This window comes from Amphiprion ocellaris, chromosome 24, assembly GCF_022539595.1.
Source record: "Amphiprion ocellaris isolate individual 3 ecotype Okinawa chromosome 24, ASM2253959v1, whole genome shotgun sequence".
NCBI classification, from domain to species: domain Eukaryota; kingdom Metazoa; phylum Chordata; class Actinopteri; family Pomacentridae; genus Amphiprion; species Amphiprion ocellaris.
The window spans coordinates 21,757,223-21,775,347 of NC_072789.1; the positions used below are offsets into that span (position 1 = coordinate 21,757,223).

The 18,125-nt window shown below is 39.1% G+C and overlaps 1 protein-coding gene across 1 annotated transcript in view; it reads left to right on the forward strand.

The window, feature by feature from the left end:
• prkx (protein kinase X-linked) overlaps nucleotides 1-18,125 on the forward strand; it is a 61,037-nt gene that overhangs the window by 22,026 nt on the left and 20,886 nt on the right. The window contains exons 3-4 of the mRNA XM_023290372.3: nucleotides 2,865-3,128; nucleotides 14,507-14,626. Coding sequence (XP_023146140.1) covers nucleotides 2,865-3,128; nucleotides 14,507-14,626 — 384 coding nt within the window. The remainder of the gene's footprint in view (nucleotides 1-2,864; nucleotides 3,129-14,506; nucleotides 14,627-18,125) is intronic.

Here is an 18,125-nt window from a genome sequence, read left to right on the forward strand (position 1 = left end):
AGAAATAGTTTGAGCACATAGCACCTTCAGGTTTTCTGGAAATGTTAATCAGACAAACTTTAAAGGTGTTTTTAACAGTGGATAGCACCATGCTAGCTGTTTCCCCATACTTTCTGTTTTTATGCTAAGCTAAACTAACCCCATCTAGCACAACAAGACCGTTTCTTAAAATGCTAAAGTATTCTGATGTTTCTTCATCTAAGTATTCACCTTTTGCTCCATTGTCTCATTATAACACAAACTAAAATACATTCCAGACTTGTCCTGATCGGAATAAAAGTTCCCTGCTGATACAAATCCAGTATAATTTGCAGTCTTAAGGAACAGACGGTGTGAGTGAAATCAGCAGTGTGGTACAGAGGAGTCACGCTGAACTTTATTGGGTGCAATAAAACACTGATCTCCCAAGCATATTCCTTACTTAAGTGAGAATCAGTCCCTCAGCACATATCCTCCTTTTGTCTAATGTGAAAAACAGTCTCTAAAAGCCTGTCCCAGTTAGGCTTTGCTGTAATTTCAGTATCTAAATCTGATGTGTATTTAATACACATCGAACAGTGTTCAGAATTACATTTAAAAATAGAGCAGGAGTTAAATAGTCTTGTGCCGCCAGGTTTGTTTTTACTTGTTTTTAATTTGTGAAAGAAAATACAGTCGGCTAATTATAGATGAAAAGGACAGCGTGAGGTGCGTTATTCACTGCGACTCAGCCTTGTATTTAAAAAAAAAGCACAGTTGTTGTATGAAGTAAGGTCTCAGCAATGTGAGAAATTTCATACATAGTACATTAATCAGCCAAAACATGAAAACTACTGACAGTGCAGTGATGTGCTGGGAAACCTTGGATTGTGACATTAATGTGGATGCTGCTTTGCAATATCAGGCAGTAGCTTTATTACTGTGGCTGATATGTATATAATAAGATGGTTTGGGGGAATTAAACTCCAATAAATGTATTATATCAAGCTGAATAATCATATTAAATAAAGCAAAAAATGGTTGGTGGTGTGTGGTGTTTGAAAAACACAAACGAAGTTTAGACTTTTACAGATTTTTACGTACGTTGCTGTTCTTACGTGTGTTTAACAGATGACAGCAGCTTGACGGCCACAAATCCTGAATTTTGCAATAGGTGTTTGTTTTGTTTCTAGAGACTGAATGCTGCTTCCCAGTTCTTGCTGTTTCCAAATATTGAATGTACGTTATGTTCTGTGATGCCCGAGTGACTGAAGAATATTCCGTTTGTGAAGTGTTGAACAGTGCGAGGCCTGATGCAGTAGAAACAAACATGCTGAAATGTGCACATGATCGATTGTAGATTATGATTTTCGAGACATATGCCAACACAAATGACGAACATGGAACACGAAGCAGCGTTTGTGGGTTCATTTTTCACTGCAATGTAAAGTCCTGCACCTCTATGGAAACCAGGAAAATATCATATCAGAAAACAAAAATGAAAATTTAATTTCTTTGACAACTTATCAATAACAAAATAGAATTCAGTGGTAACAGTACTGGAAAAAACATGGTGGCTCGACATACGAATGAATATGTTGCCATGCTTGTCGCCTTTCTGCTCGGCTTTTGCTAAACACAGCCTGCAGTTCAGCCAAAAAGTCACTGAATTTTTCCTACAAGACTGTTAGTGGCAGCAGAGTCATTCAAAGGCTGTACAGTTGCGTGAAGGAATGCAGAATTTTCCATTTTTGACTAAATGTGGTTTGCACAAATAATTTTTTTTCGGCAAATTTTTAAACACACATGTAGAATAATGTGATTTTTAAGAAGTATCACAATTTTAAGGCTAGATTTAGGTCACATATAAATAGTTTATAGACTAGTCCTCCTGTTTTTACAGTCTTTTGCTGATTAATGGTGTCATGCTGCTGATTTTTTATGTCCTTTTTTTTTTTTTTTAAAGAAAACCTTTCAAACCTGCTGTTGGGTTTTACTGTTCAGATGGATATAAACTGAGAGACGACAGATGGTGATCAATATAGTAAATGCAGTATGAAAATCAGCTCATCAATGCTCCTTAATTGATGCAATGTAGAACAGAATAGAATAGAACTTTGTTGTCATTGTAACAAGTACAACGACATTACGAATGCAATCCAGTCAGTGCATCATTCACAAATAGAACTAATGTAAAAACATGGTATGAAAATAGCTTAAATAAATAAATAAATGATAAAATACTAGAATAAATGAATGAAACATCAAACCTCACCCACACAAGTGTACATATATCACTTCCTATATATTCTCATTATTGCACTTCTGATATATTGCACTCATTCCACAGTTTAACGAGACATCTTTGACATTTATGTTCTATACAAAGTGTGTCTGCAATAAGCTGCTGGCTTGTTTTCTGATATTTATCTTGTAATCCAGAACATGCGAGGACTGTGTTTGCTGTATGTTTGGAAATAAACCGATTGCATGTCGAGATAAGTAGAGCTGCAAAAAACAGAAAAAAGGAAGTGTGGAGCTGAAATAGCAGTGTAGGAAAGAGTCAGTAATCGTCTGTGGCCGGCAGCCAGCACTTATGGAAAACACTGGAGCCTCCTCCATCTTCATCAGTGACAGTTCTCTCTTGTTTTTATTCCTCTGAAGTGCCCTTCCAGCTGAAATAGTTGCTGTACGCTCCTCCAAACCACACTGGGGGATAGAAGAGTCTGAGACTGATACTGCCTCTCATTTTATCTGATTTCCCCAACTCGTCAGACAGCACTTTAACAGTTTTACCCTCCAAAGGACATGTAGGACTGTGGACTGGAGAAGTTACACCGGGCTCTCAAAAAACATCCATTAACAATGAATCACGTTCGACCTGTGTCTCCTTTGTTTCTTGGCAGGTTCTGGACCCACCACGATGAACGTTTCCTCTACATGCTGATGGACTACGTGCCCGGCGGCGAGCTGTTCAGCTATCTGCGCAGCCGTGGGCGCTTCAGCAATGCGACGGGCCTCTTCTATACCTCGGAGATCGTATGTGCCATCGAGTACCTCCACTCCAAAGAAATCGTGTACCGAGACTTGAAGCCGGAGAACATCCTGCTGGACAGCGAAGGACACATCCGCCTGACTGACTTCGGCTTCGCTAAGAAGCTCTCTGACAGGTGAGCAAAATATTTAAAAAATGTGTCTGTTTGCTTTTGTTTTCTTTTTATTTAACTTCAATTACACTAAAAGTGAATTTAGTTCCAGTATTTAGGAATTTAAGCAGTGAATCTTGAACTGCAAAAGGACTTTTTTAGGCCCTAATAAGAACAATTTGTTGTATAATTCAGATGATTAGTTTCGTTTCTACACTTCTGTAGGTTTTTGTCACTTAATTTGTTCTGGGGGAAAAAAAATTATAATTTCCACCCATATTAGTAATGAATTAATTGTCTAAGTTAATTATTAGAATCAGAATTATTTATGTAACGCCAGCAAGGATTTGTTTTTTTAAGCGGTTGCTAAAAAATGGAGTCTTGCAGAGTGGATAATGTCACATTTAGCAGAGGGGTGAATGTAAGCGATGTCCTGTGTCGAGTGGATGTAGCCCCATGACAAAGAGTTAAATATGTGGGCTACACAAATGTTCCTTCACCATAATGCTCCCACCTTTTTTAATAATAGCGCCAAGCCATCTGAATCCTCTCGTGCCCATCTCTGATCCATTCCTATCAACCAGAACCATCTGAAAGCCATCCATGGTAATGGGCTTTGGAGCAATTCATACAGCTATATCTCTGTGAAACACACAACAATACGTTTACGGCACTCCCCTCGGTTCTTCACCAGGGCTGCAAGCTCATCTGTCTCGTTGTCCGTGGTAATAGAAGGACCGCATGTCTCATATCTCTGCCTTCTTGCTTCCTCCTCCACAACCCTTCCTCTGATTTCTTTGCCGATGCCTGTTGTTGCTCTGGTTGCCATGCAACTGCAGCACCGCTGAACCAAAGTGCCAACAACATGGCAAAAAAAGTCACCAGGAACAATCCAAGTAAGGGTGTCAGTAAAGTAAGGAAAGTGTAAGGAAGTGTCACAGAATGAGAAAATATAGAAGACGAGTAGTCGTGCATGGATATTGACCGAATTTGCTGGGTTTTTTTCCACATTTTATGTCATTGCAACCTGGACATGTTTAGTTTTTTTCTCTTATATTTTTTAGCTAACGATCTTGTACAGTCTGACATTTTACCGACTAAACAATTCATCGATTATTCAGAATCACAACAACAATAGTCAATGAAATTCACATTTTTTCCAGCCTGAGTCGTAGCTCAACACAGTTCATCAGATATAATAGTGTTGAGATGTTGAAACAGCATTGTGTGATGTTTTGTGTCTTTGATCTGCAGTTTTCTGCACAGACAGGGTCCTAGATCAAAGCATGGATGACAGTTATTAATTGCTTTGGAAATAAAACAGGCATCTTTGTAAAAACTACTGTTAAAGAACAGAAACAAGCTTCTGCTAACTTACATGTTCACTCAGTTTACTGTGTAAAATTACTTATTTTAGTTTCTTCATAGACTGATTTTGGACATCCTTATTGAGATCCAGTTACATTCTGTTGTTTCTTTATATAGTATCTACAAACTCTGCTCATAACCTCTAGAAAATGATTCACTATGCTGAACACATCTTCCAACGACTCCTCTGTATCCCATTTTTCAACCATGCTGCATTTATTTTATGGATCAACTGTGATGTATTTACTTCTGAGTCGCTTCTGTACTTTTCTTCTCTTTAACTGCAAACGTGGTCAATAGTTGTGCGGAAAAGTACCTTTGTCATGTTGGTCTCAGCCGAGCTTCTTGATTGAGCTGAGAGGCCCAGAAATCTTTTTGGTTTGTTTGTTTTTGATTGTTTCTGTTCAGTGCAAATATATAAATAAATAAATTATATATATATATATATACTGTAGACGATGTTTATGTTTCGATTTGGTTCGTATTTCTAACACAGCTGCAAAAAGACCATCAGAGAGTAAAAGAAATCTAAGACTTCTTCTTGATTTTACAGTTTCTGGTTCAGACAAATGGTGTCGTCTTGACTATACTTCTTCTTCTTTTTTCTAACAGAGCAGCTGAAAGACCATCAGAGCGTAAACAATCTAAGAATTTTTCTTGTTTTTAAAGTTTCTGGTTCTGACAAATGGTGTTGTTTTGGCTATATTTCTTCTTCTTCTTCTTCTTCTTCTTCTTCTTCTTCTTCTTCTTCTTCTTCTTCTTCTTCTTCTTCTTCTTCTTCTTCTTCTTCTTCTTCTTCTTCTTCTTCTTCTTCTTCTTCTTCTTCTTCTTCTTCTTCTTCTTCTTCTTTCTTCTTCTTCTTTCTTCTTCTTCTTTCTTCTTCTTCTTCTTCTTCTTCTTCTTCTTCTTCTTCTTCTTCTTCTTCTTCTTCTTCTTCTTCTTCTTCTTCTTCTTCTTCTTCTTCTTCTTCTTCTTCTTCTTCTTCTTCTTCTTCTTCTTCTTCCCATGATTATTTTTAAAATTTAAAGGATATCATGGTTTTCCAATCATGGGAGGTTTGGGATTTTAGAGGCCGTTAGTAGATTGTTGAGGCTCACGTGGATTTCCAGGAAAGTAGAAGAAGATGTCATTATAATTGAGATGCAAAGACTAAAGTGTCTATTTGGAGGTGAATAATGTCAATATTAGGGGGGGATGGTAGATGTTGGAGATGTTGCAGCACTTCTACATTTAGGGAAGTATACTTTTAAAGTCCCTGAAAACACTCAGCAATGGTGCCGACTGCTTATTTAACTCACTGTAGTTCTTCCAGCATAGAAAAATCACTGTATGGCCATGTTGACAAGATAAAAACATGATTTTCACCACAGGGGGTCTTTAATACAGAGAAACAGCTCGATGACAAATCTGAAAATAGCAGAATAGGTGGGATGCTGGTAGCAGTTATTCAGTGGATACCTCTGTGTAACTACAAAAGACATGATCTTTATATTGATCTTGAAAGCCTTTGATGCCTTTGCTGTGCCACTGCAGGAAGATAGCATTTGTGATTGATGGAGAAAATAGATGGTTCCTTGTTATTAAAGCGGCATTGGTAGATGCTGGCAAGAATTTGAAGTCGGAATTGATACGGAATGTTAAGATCTCACCACTGGGTTATCTGTAAAGCTAGAGGGGTTGAGCAGACAGAGGATGGAAGTGAAGCTTCAAGAAAGGACGATGGAAATGTTCACGCCTTACCGCTTGTATTACTTGTCACTTCCTCTGTCGAGCTTTCAGTTAATTTCTTTTCATACACTACCGTCAATTAGAAATGACCTTATTTTTGAAAGAAACACAGTTTTTAATCAATGAAAAGAACATTAAATTAATCATAAATGCAGTCCAGACATTGTTAATATGGTGAATGACTATTGTAGCTGGAAATGGCTGAATATTAATGGAATATCTATATAGGGGTACAGAGGCCCATTTCCAGTAACCGTCACTCCTGTGTTCTAATACTACATTGTGTTAGCTAATGGTGTTGAAAGAGTAATTGATGGTTAGAAAACCCTTGTGCAATTATGTTAGCACATGAATAAAAGCGTGAATTTTGATGGAAAACATGAAATTGTCTGGGTGACCCCAAACTTTTGAACAGTAGTATACATCCAAGGTTAGATTTTGAATCACTGGTAGCTGCTAAAGCTATTAGCATTAGTTCATATCATGCATTCATGCTAGGTTAGCCTACCGTTAGCCTTTGTGAACATTGTCAAGCCACCAAGTAACAACTGAACTTTATGTCAGCTTAAATTCTGTGTTCAGATCCAGGTGTGTCATTGAGCTGCTTGGATCCGTTTGATTTATTTATATATTGTTTTATTTGCATGAATTCCTCTCTGACATCATTTGCATTCTCACTCCTGTGCGTCTATAATTTGTCGATCATCAAACACTTAATATCTCCATACCCGACTTATTTCCTGCTAAACACCTTGTACCTGTTGCTTTGCCTGGACATGCTGTTGCCATTCAATGCGTTTTTTGCTGTTGTCCAGTATTTCCAGTAGTGTCGCATTTTCTGTATTGTGGAAGAGACTTTGTACGGAGGGCATTCCTTGTTATATAGCAATAAAAGACTTCTTGACATAAGCAGGTATAAGTGTTGACAAAGGAATTATTACTGTTTTTATATGCTATCCAGACATGGCAGAATATCATTTATTACACAGATAATCTTTCCAATAACATAAATGTGTACAAAACCTGCTCTTCATACATAGTTTGTATGATATCTAATTGGATAATGGCAGATAATTTAATGAATCCTGGACGATTAACATGTTTTCTCCTGTTCTGATGTATTACACAGAGACTGGGTTTTACTTGGCTGCTGTTGTGGCACATAGCAGTTGTCTTGGTACATGTGGCTGCTGAAGAATGACAGTCGGGGATACTCAGCTCTCAGCTTGAGATGTCTGATGCTTGATTGGTTGTCAGTAGAGAGTGAATGACAAAGCAGCTGTCACTTTACACTGCATGTCTGATCTCATACTGTACATTTACTCCCTCCTACGCTGTGCTCAGCAGGCTACACTCACCTACAGCTGCAGGTGTACAGTGTGGAAGCTGTTATTACGCGTGGAATTGAATTTGGAAGACATCCTTTCCCACAGCATTTTCATATTCAGGCCACAGTTACACTTTGCGGTGGTTTGAGGCGGCTCGAATCAGTCTCATTTCGGGTGGCTGAGCTTGCCAACTTTCTTTCAAGATCCAAATCTGTCAGTTAATTTGAATGACTGGTTAACTTATATTTCACATCTCAGGAGAAATACGGCTGGTTGAAATCAATTTTGGCAAATCAATAAGAACATTTTTCTCATATGAATATTGACTGGTGATTCACAACTTCTAGACCAGGGGTGTCAAACATGTCAGACAGGTTAGTAGAGAGGCAGACTGGAAAGTAAGGAGAAGAATGGTGGAAGAACTGCAGCAAAGGGCCACTGTGTCGGGGACTATATCGCCTGTTCATGGGTCACCCGGGCAACCAGTTGAGTGAGCGCCGTTAAAATAATTTCTTGACCCTGACAAGTCGATTTGATCATAAAGTAGAATACTAAATTGCTCATGCTTCTTTTGTCATTTTGTGTCTCATTTTTGAAATATTTTGTCTTGTTTTTGTTGTTTTTTGTGTGACTTTTGTCGATTTGTCTCGTTTTTGTCGTTTTGTGTTTTCTTTTTGTCTCACTTGTGTTTTTTGTCTTATTTCTGTCATTTTGTGTTTTGCTTTTTCATTGTTTTTGTCGTTTTGTGTTTCCTTTTTCGTCTCGCTTGTATTGTTTGACTATTTTTTGTCATTTTTTGTCTCGTTTGTGTCATTTGTGTCATTTTTTGTCTCGTTTTTGATGCTTTATAACTTTTTTGTCTAATTTTTTGTCTGTTTTGTTTTGTGTCATTTTGTGATTTTGTTTCTCGCTTTTGTCATTTTGTGTCATTTTTTTCATTGTGCATCTCATTTTTGTAATATTGTGTCTTGTTTTTGGTTTTTTTTGTCTTTTTTGTCTGACTTGTTGTTTTGATCTTGCGTCTTTGTAGATACTCTGTGATCTGAACGTTGTAATGTGTAAACTATAAACTGAGGAATCATATTGTTGAAATTGAATTATTTTTCTTGAGAAATTTCAGGTTTTTCATAATGTTTTGTACAAAAGACAATTCCTTGAATCCTTGAAACATTTATAGAACTTAATTTTTGCACTGAAACAAGGGACAAATTTAGAGTTGTGATTTATAGGTTATACTGTGATTTTTGTGGTCACTTGAGATCAAATTGGGCTGGATGTGGCCCCTGAACTAAGATGAGTTTGACACCCCTGTTCTAGATTAAGTCACAAGCCAGATTTTAAGGGTTTGAGATGCTAAACAGAATTTGAAAAACAATGCTTCTGCTACACTACATAATTTTAATGCTGTCATGTGATTATCAGTTTTAGCATTTATGTTAGCTTAGATTTTTCTTGTCGTAAATGGAACAGCTTTACTTCTGCAGTATTCTCAAAATTTTAAAATAAAGCAAAGTAGTGTTTAAAATAATTCACAAATTGATGTTTAGATGTGTTGCACTTTCTTCCACTTCTGGGTGTTTCACATTTTTGCTCACTTTAGGGTCATTTTTATCTGAAATTTAAAGTCTTATACCTCTGGTTAGAAGCAGAGAAAACTCAAAAATGTCATTGCCATGTAACACACTTAATGTGTAATAAATCACTGAAAAGTGAACAAACAAATGTTTTATTTTCTATTAGTAAGTGTACAAAAATTGAGAAGTCCTGATATCAACAAATGTAGGTATTTTCCAGGTGCCCACAGGTGTTACCATCACTGAAAAAAATGGTGGCTCTGTATCGTAGAGATATTTTACTTAAATTTCAATATGTATTCATACTTGTTTCCTCTCAGCTCTGTGGAAACACAACCTGAAGTTCAGTTGAAAAGTTCCTAAATTTTGCCATGTCACTGTCGGTCACATCTGAGTCATTAATTGCTCCTCGGTTACGTTGAGGAGTGCAGAATTTTTTGTTTTTTTTACTGATTCTGGTTCCTGCAGATGGTTTATTTTTGGCAGATTTTTAAATGAGGCATGAAAAAAGTGTATTGATTTTTCTGACAAAGCCGAAAGTCGCACATGATAAGTTCAAAGGTCATTGGAAAGTTCAAAATTCTTCCCATGTTTACAGTTTCCTGCTGGTAAATGGTGTCATTTTTATGATTTAATTAAAAGAAAATCTTGCTTGAAGGGAGTTATGTGTCGATTGGCGTACGTTTGTCTGTCTGTCTGTTATCAACATTACTCAAAAACAGACTAACGGATTTGAGTAAAATTTTTAGGGAAGGTCAGAAATGACACAAGGACCAAGTCATTAGATTCTGGCATGCACATATGTGTGTATGTATATATATATGCAGCTTATAGTCTGGATCCACGGATTTGTTAAAGATTTCTGTATCATTGCGAGATAGTGGCACGACGTCACTGTAACTATGACAACAAGTGAACACTTCGTCAACTGCCTGCCGATGGTCACATATCCTACTACAAATCGATGGTTGCGGACATATTGGGACTTATCCATTAGAAATCATACGATGACTAAGCAGCCTTGGCGGAGTACTGCGCTCTCTGAGTGCTTTTCTTGTTTTCTTACTGTCAGAAAATTGTTGGAGCTTGACCTTTACTATGTAAAGAGATGATATGTCATGATTTGGGGCTATATAAAACATACTGAATTGAATTGAGTATGTAGGTCACACGGAGCAGGAGAAGTTAGAATAGTTATGTTGCACATCCACAGAAGTAGGTGTCACGTAGGTGCTGGATACAAAAAAAAATCGATAATGTTGTACCACATGGAGTACCCACACACTGAAGTCACATCCTCTTCTCCAATCTGTCATAAAACTTGTGCTATTCCATTTATTTTTTCTGTCAACATTTAACATTTAATAGTTATGAATAGTTGACATGACATATTTGCATGTTAATGACTCTTGGTGTCCATTAGTGCTTCGGTACTCTGTGACATGCACTTTTATACTTAAATAAAATGAGTGATCTTTCAGAATCCATTGATTACAACACAGGATATCTTGTATAAAGTGATTCGTCCATTCATGTGGATGGGCATCTTGCTATAGAAATCTGTCATTTCTTTTGCCTGAGAGGGAAAACAGACCAGGAGCCAATTGCCAGACCAGGATGCTTTATATGTTGCTCCCACCAACTCAGCCCCCTGCTGTGTTTTTATTTATTGCTGAATCCTCACTAAAGGCATTGAGAATGTTTCAAATGAAATCCATCTTAGAGTGTCTCAAACACCCGTTCTTGTGTGGAGACTGTGCCAGTAGTAGTGGTTTGCTGAATTTCTCCTCCAGCTCTGACAATGAAAGTGGCCCATTTGCATAATCTATCATATCAAGACTACAAAGACGTGCAAAAAACCCCCACTGATTAGCTGGAGAGAGATCAGGGAGGCGGTGTGATGAAGCCAGGATGAGGCTGTGATAACTGCTTCTTCTTTTGAGTGAGGACATTCACAACACGTAGACACACTTTTGACTTTACATGTGATCCCGATTTGTTTCTAGAACACTGAAGCCAGACACTCATGCCGCCACACAAGATGAAAGCGCTGCAGTGTTTAATTAGTCTGGCACATTACCTCACACGTGATTGACTTTTTAAACAGCCGATGTAGACATTTAGCTACCTTGGGCACATCCAGTAGTTTGGTGTCCTTGAAAAGCTTATATCTTCCGTCGGGAATCTGAGGGAATCCTCCCAACTCCAATAGACCCATGGCAGTGCCACTGAAGGACAAACTCGTGTCATTTAGTCTGAATTAGATATACAGTGAGCGAGGCCTCCCGGCGACCTCAGCAGAATTGAAAAGATGCTCAGCGGAGGAGGAGGACGGCTTTATATCTGCACTGCAGTCTCAATGCTGCAGCGTTTCTCCCCGGCATTTCACCCACGACTGCGATGACCCCCGCTGACATGTAAACATAATGGAGTAAGATTACATTTTCCCCCAGACTGCGAAAGCAAAACAGATGGGGAATAGATACCTCTCTGATGTGCAAGTGACCCACTTATATAAATGGAGGGCAGCAGAATTGCCTTGGATGGGAAGACAACTGCCTCATAGCCACCAGCTCTCTTGTACTTTCCATGTTCAGGGCATGATGGAGCTCCGGCACAGATAGACTCTCCTCGTGCTGCCACACTGTCCCCTGCTGGCAGACGCACTCATCAGCAAGTTTGAACATGAATCCCTGTGTGATGACACAGTGAGGATCAACAACACGTGTCTTCTTTCCACCGTGGCCACGCTTCCGCCCGTCCTGCACCCCTACGCTTTATTCCCCCGACATCAGCAGCCTCCTCCTCCTCCTCCTCCTCCACCCGAGGCCCGACATCATTTCCATACAAATTACCGTCGCTATGGCAACTGGCCGAAAGAGGTCATTACCCAGGTGATATCGGTGACAGACGATGAAAGGCTGGCGCCGGGCCAAGTGCTCTTCATCAGAGGACAAGTGGTTTTCGCCGAGAACGCCGTGCGTGTTTGTTCCACATGCACACGGTGTCAATCAGCTGCACATCCACGAGCAAATGATCTGCTTCCTGTTATTATTCACGCAGGCCGGGCATCTTTCACTTATTGTTCAGGAGCCTCACCCTCATTACGCTTTCATCCCGACCGCAGATCCATTACTCCTGCGTCCACATAGTACTACAAGCCAGCTGGGTCAGATGCCATAAGCAGATCACTTTACCTAGGGGTGTTGTCTTCCCCGAGTCTCTCCTTTTACAAACAGAATAGAATGTACACATGACCTCTCAAACAGTAGCTGACATTAACCGACAGTGTGGCAGATGCTTATGTTTTCACTCGGGCAGAAAGGGCATCCGAAGCAATTACTGTGGGCAAATACTCTTAATATTGTCGGTGAAACAGCTGCAGTTTAGAGATGCCCCTTAGAGTTACTTGTATTGGGAACAAGTAGTCTGTTTTACGTAAAAAATAAAAATAGAGCATTTTTATGTGCAGAAATCCACATTCTACCTAACGTATCTGCTCAAAAGGAGTAGAATAAAACTCATGGTTGATGAAGTTCATTGACTATTACAAGACATGTACTACAAGAGTCGCAATATCTACAATAGCAACAGGACTACATTGGTTGCCTGTATCATATGTATTAAGACTTGGATCACATATCAGACTGGCTCCTGGCTCTTTTAACCTCATTTGAGTGTAGGCAGAGATCCTCCAGCACAGTAGGTCTTTACTTATTATTCCAGGGCTCCTCAGCCTTTCTCTTTGTCGAAATCTCCCCTCAAACACTTCATTTAATTTGAATTTTTCTCTTCTCTCACTGCATTTGTTCTTGTCTTTTACTCCCCTTTGCTAAACATAGAAAAACAGAATCAAATGATTATAGATTTAGGTGTGCAAACTTTTTTGTCTTTGGTCTAAGGACGCTACTAAAAGAGAGATCTGTTTGCATTATGCAAAGTCAGCAGTGGGCTATTTATAGCAGTAAATGTCAGAATAATGGATAAAATCTCCATAGTCAGTGCCTCAAACTATTACTGCATCTTACAGATTTTTTCTAGAACCCTTTCTTTGACTGCAGTACATTCGTCAAAATACATGATAATACTGCATCAATCCCCAACCCTAGAGCATACTTGGAAGGACTGTAGTTTAACGGTATATATCCTTATACTGAGTTAGTGTTATCATCCGAACACCTGGTACCTGCAGTATGACTCAGTTGTAACGTCACAAATATTACAAAAGAAAAAAATTCTTTGTTTTACAAAACTTTTACTAAAATTGAATCAGGAAATAAACTGGAATCGGCAATCATTAAGTGTCCCCAGGGACTTCTGACATTGGAAAATATGTACTAAAGATAATTGACTACTTGTATTTTTTAATTGTTTCCATATGTCTCCTGGGTTTTTACTTAGCTTAGTTAAAAAGTCACAGAATTTTTATTGTGTGACTGTTTGTCACAACTGAGTCAGTCATATCTTCTGAGTTACACTGAACAGTGCAAAATTTTGTATTTTTTACAGAATCTGAATTATTTTTGACAACTCTTTAAATGAGGCATGCAAAATAGTGATTTTGATTAAATATCATGCTTTGAAGCTTAGATTTTGGTTTTCTGGATTAAACCAAAAGTCACAGATGAGCAGTTCAATGACTACTGGAAATTGTTGATTTTCTTTTTCTGATAAATGGTGCCATTTTGGCTATATTTAAAAAAAAAAGATAACATGCCTTTCAAATTTGCCAAGACATCTTAGGTTTCAGAGGGTTAACAATAATGGTTAATTTGAATTTTGAAACATGCAAATATTGCTCTTGATAGTTAAAAAAAAATCCAGTTTAATAGGATGCTCTAAATATCTTAAAACACGATGATGTATACTACCAGTGAAAAATGTGGGGTCACTTAGAAATGTCCTTGTTTTTGAAAGCAAAGCATTTTTTTTCAATGAAGATAACATTAATCAGAAATACAGTCTAGACACTGTTACTGTGGTAAATGACTATTGTAGCTGGAAACGACAGATTTTTAATGGAATATCTCCATAGGGGTACAGAGGAACATTTCCAGCAACCATCACTCCTGTGTTCTAATGCTAACATTGTGCTAGCTAATAGTGTTGAAAGGCTCATTGATGATTTGAAATCCCTTGTGCAATTATGTTCGCACATGAATAAAAGTGTGAGTTTTCATGGAAAACATGAAATTGCCTGGGTGACCTCAACTATTAAGTTTAGTCTTGTATTGTCAAACTTGCTGCTCAGAAGTTGTAAATGAAGCCTTTTGTAAATAGAGCTCTCCAACAACCTTTGATAATAATGGGAATGGATACTTAAAGGCCCATAAACACTAATGTTGCTATATTTTAGGCATACAAGGAGTTTATTGATGTGCTGATTTCCCCTCTTTCTGATCAGGACCTGGACTCTGTGTGGCACTCCTGAGTATTTGGCTCCCGAAGTCATCCAAAGCAAAGGTCACGGCCGAGCGGTGGACTGGTGGGCTCTGGGTATCCTCATCTTTGAAATGCTGGCTGGGTAAGTGCAGTAAACACCTCCCCGCCCGATTCAAACACTGGGGGGCGCTCTTCTCCAAGAGAGCAACTGAGGTAAAGCAGTAGTGAACTAACACTTGTTTAAAGGCAGTTGGGCTGTTTGACCATTAAAGACTCAGAGTTGATGTAACGTGGGCTGGTTATGTGGACAGGTTTGAATCTGCTGTCTGGGAGATCAGAGAAGAATCTACAGAAAGAATTTCTCATGTTCAAACCACACACAGGTGAAAAAAAGATACCTCTGTGAAGCCTTGGTGATGAAAACTGAGCCCTCCTCCACGTGACTGAAATAAACTTGATGATAATCTTTCAAGACAATTGTGTAGACACACAGGGTGGTGGACACAAAACATCAACACCTGCACAGTAGTGATGCAATCCACCATAGCAGCCCTGCAAGAGGAAGAGAGCGAGAGAGCAGAGCGCTTGAGGAGCTCGTGTTCACGGAGCAGAGGAATTATTCAATTAATCTCGCTGCCGTTATTGTCTCAGGGTGGGAAATCTATTCATTGTGTGCTTACTGGACACTGCAGAGCTGCGACAAATTAATCTGTGAAAGGGAATCACTGTAGCTGATGAAGAACAATGACGCTGATCCCCTTTAGAAAGCACTCCGGTTTATTCTAATGTCCTCCGTCGTCCGCGGTGAATAATAATGTCTGTGCCTTGTTGGCATTCTGAGAACAAGCCTGAGGGTTGAGACTGACTTTAAGATTGATTGAGATTTTGTTTCAGGGACACGCCAGGTGACATTCATCAATCCAGCAGTTAATTAATTGCAGCAGTGGAATACCATGGGCCTGCCTACATATCGTCAGGTATTCTTTGACAATCTTTAATAGCTTTTATAATTTTATCTTCGGCTCTTTTCATATGCAAGATAAGAATTACAAAATGCTGTTAAGGTTTTCCCAAAGTTGTTTCAAAGTACAGCACAAAACTTTTAAGCATTAACAGCGTGCTGAGAACCTTTTCAAAATAATGGCATAAATGTTTTTCAAAGTGCAGTGAAATGATTAAAAAAAAAAAAAAGACGGTAATCTTGTAGAGTCTTTCAAGCTGCTTAGCAGAAAAGTCAAGTTATTCTTACCGATATGGCACATTTAGGACCAAAGCCATTGGGTTAAAATCCAGGTTTTTCAGTAGAAAAATAAGACTGGCGTTACAAATTAGCCTACAAAGTTGAAATATTAGGTTAAGACATCACTATGGAAATTAATCTAAGTAGTTTAAATATTAAGGCTAGGATCCTTAAGTGTTATTAATCACAAACATTAACCTGATTAATTTAGAAATTTTGTTATGACCTGACTGAAATATACACGACAGCTCAACAAATGCAAGAATTCCCTGGACTCCCAGGTAGATTATTCCAGCATTTTAGAGAATTTGCCACAGTTTTTCTGTGTATTTAGACTTTCTCAATCAAATACATGTTTGCCAGGTGAATCTCTACAAAAAAAGGGCTGCACAGTGGCTTGGAGGTTAGCACTTTAGCTGTGCACCCTAAAGATCCCCAGTTTGCATCCCCTCCTTCCACTGATCTTTCTGCATGGAGTTTGCATGTTCTCCTTGTACATGCATGGGTTTTCTCCAGGTACTCTGGGAAAAAAACATGCTCAGGTTAATTGGTAAATCTAAATTGCTGTGAGCGTGATTGTTTGTCTGTATATGTTGCCTTGTGATAGCCCCCCAGCGACCTTAATGAGTATATAGATAATGTATGGATGGAAATTTGAAAAAGGATCAAGGAATAATCTTACCTTGATTCACATTGTATGCAGAAAACAAGTACAACCTAGAAGACGCATGACCAGAGCAAAGCACCACACTGATGGTCAAGGTTCTATTTGGTTGGCCAGGACTAAGTGTCACTGAACAGGAACCATGCACTGGCCTCCACGCAATTCCCTATGTCAAATCCGTCAGCACTCAGAGCAGGTAATTGGGAGTGCATCACTTAGGTGGAGGTGTTGGAGGACACAAGGTGGTGGGTGTCATTAGAACGTGAAGAAGTCTTACAAAGGTAACCACCCCGGCGACTACAGACTAGCACTCCTCAGGATACCTGCACGAAGCCTCATAGAGAATAATGGAGGGTGATCAGACTCTATCATTTAGGCATGACATGCTGTTCATGAGATAGAGTGGAAGCCCGCTTGGGGTTTTGTCATACACCCAGACTTTATGTATCATTTTGGCACTCTGGCCTTGCACCTAAACAGGTAAAGATGTGTGCCATACAATTTAAACAATAAGTTACACGATGCTAATAAGCTCCATAGAACTGACAACAACTGCAGAGCTGGTGTGTGAGTTTTTCCCTACAAGCAGCTAAGCAATAGATCAATGTCACATCAGTTTGGTTCATATCAAAGTATTCCTGTTGACAATCGGTGTCTTAATGACCACTGAAGTGACACCTATTTATCCTGTTTAAGATGAATATACATTCTTTGGTTAAACCTTACTGCTCTAACTCATGAATATGGAGCACCTTCTTCCAGTGCTACTAAAAGGTCGGCTGTGTGTGAGCTTGGCTTACCCTCACCCCTTTCATCCATCTTCTTTATGCCGTGGTAGGAAAAGTTACATGGCTTTGAATTTGTGGAAGGAATGTGACCTTTTCCCAGTATTCATCAGAGCTAGGCTTTGAAGTGTTGCAGTCCTGCCAGAGACTGGACGCTGTGCTGTCCTCAGCAAATCAGCAGACGCATCGAGGGAGGGGGCACTACTATAAAACCCCACAGACAAAGAGCTCTCTTCATCTTGCAGAATTTTGTAGCCGTCCTTCAGAGGTCTTGATCCAAGAATGTAGCGTCTGCTTCTGAAAAGTTAGCAGTGGTAGATCACTCTCTGTTGGGGTGAAGCACAAGTTGAAAAAACATTCAGCGAGAGGTCAGGGCCCCCAAGGGAGGAAGCCAAGAGAGAGTAGAAGAAAAAGAGTGGGTCTTCCCTCCATAATCCTGCCTCCAGGGCCAGATTTCTGGTCTTAATGGAAACCAATCATCCTGTGTGTATATGCAGTTGTACATGTGGCTGTGTATATGAAGCCTGACTCTTCTCACACTGAAAATCTGCCTCCTGTATTTTTCTTTACTCCCCAGGCGGAGACTTAGTACAGTTTGTAGAAAAGCCATAGCAACATATAGTGATAGTGATAACATATAGTGGTTCTGTCAGTCCCATTGGCCTGAGAGGATGACCCAGGGTCACATGCATGCTAATTATTGAAATAAATTGCAGTAGAAAGTATTTTAATGCAAAGACAAATCCCAATTTGGAATTTTAATCAAAATGTTTAATCAGAATTTCCTGGATTGACTGCATAAAAATGAAATTGACCCCTTTCTTGTCCCTTACCACTCATTGGCTCCCCAGCCAGTCATCATCCACCTTAGCTCTACTGTCAACTTGGTGGTTAGAAATTGAGATTCTGGAGTCCTATTACAGAAACTTGTCACCGAAAGTTTCTTCAGGTT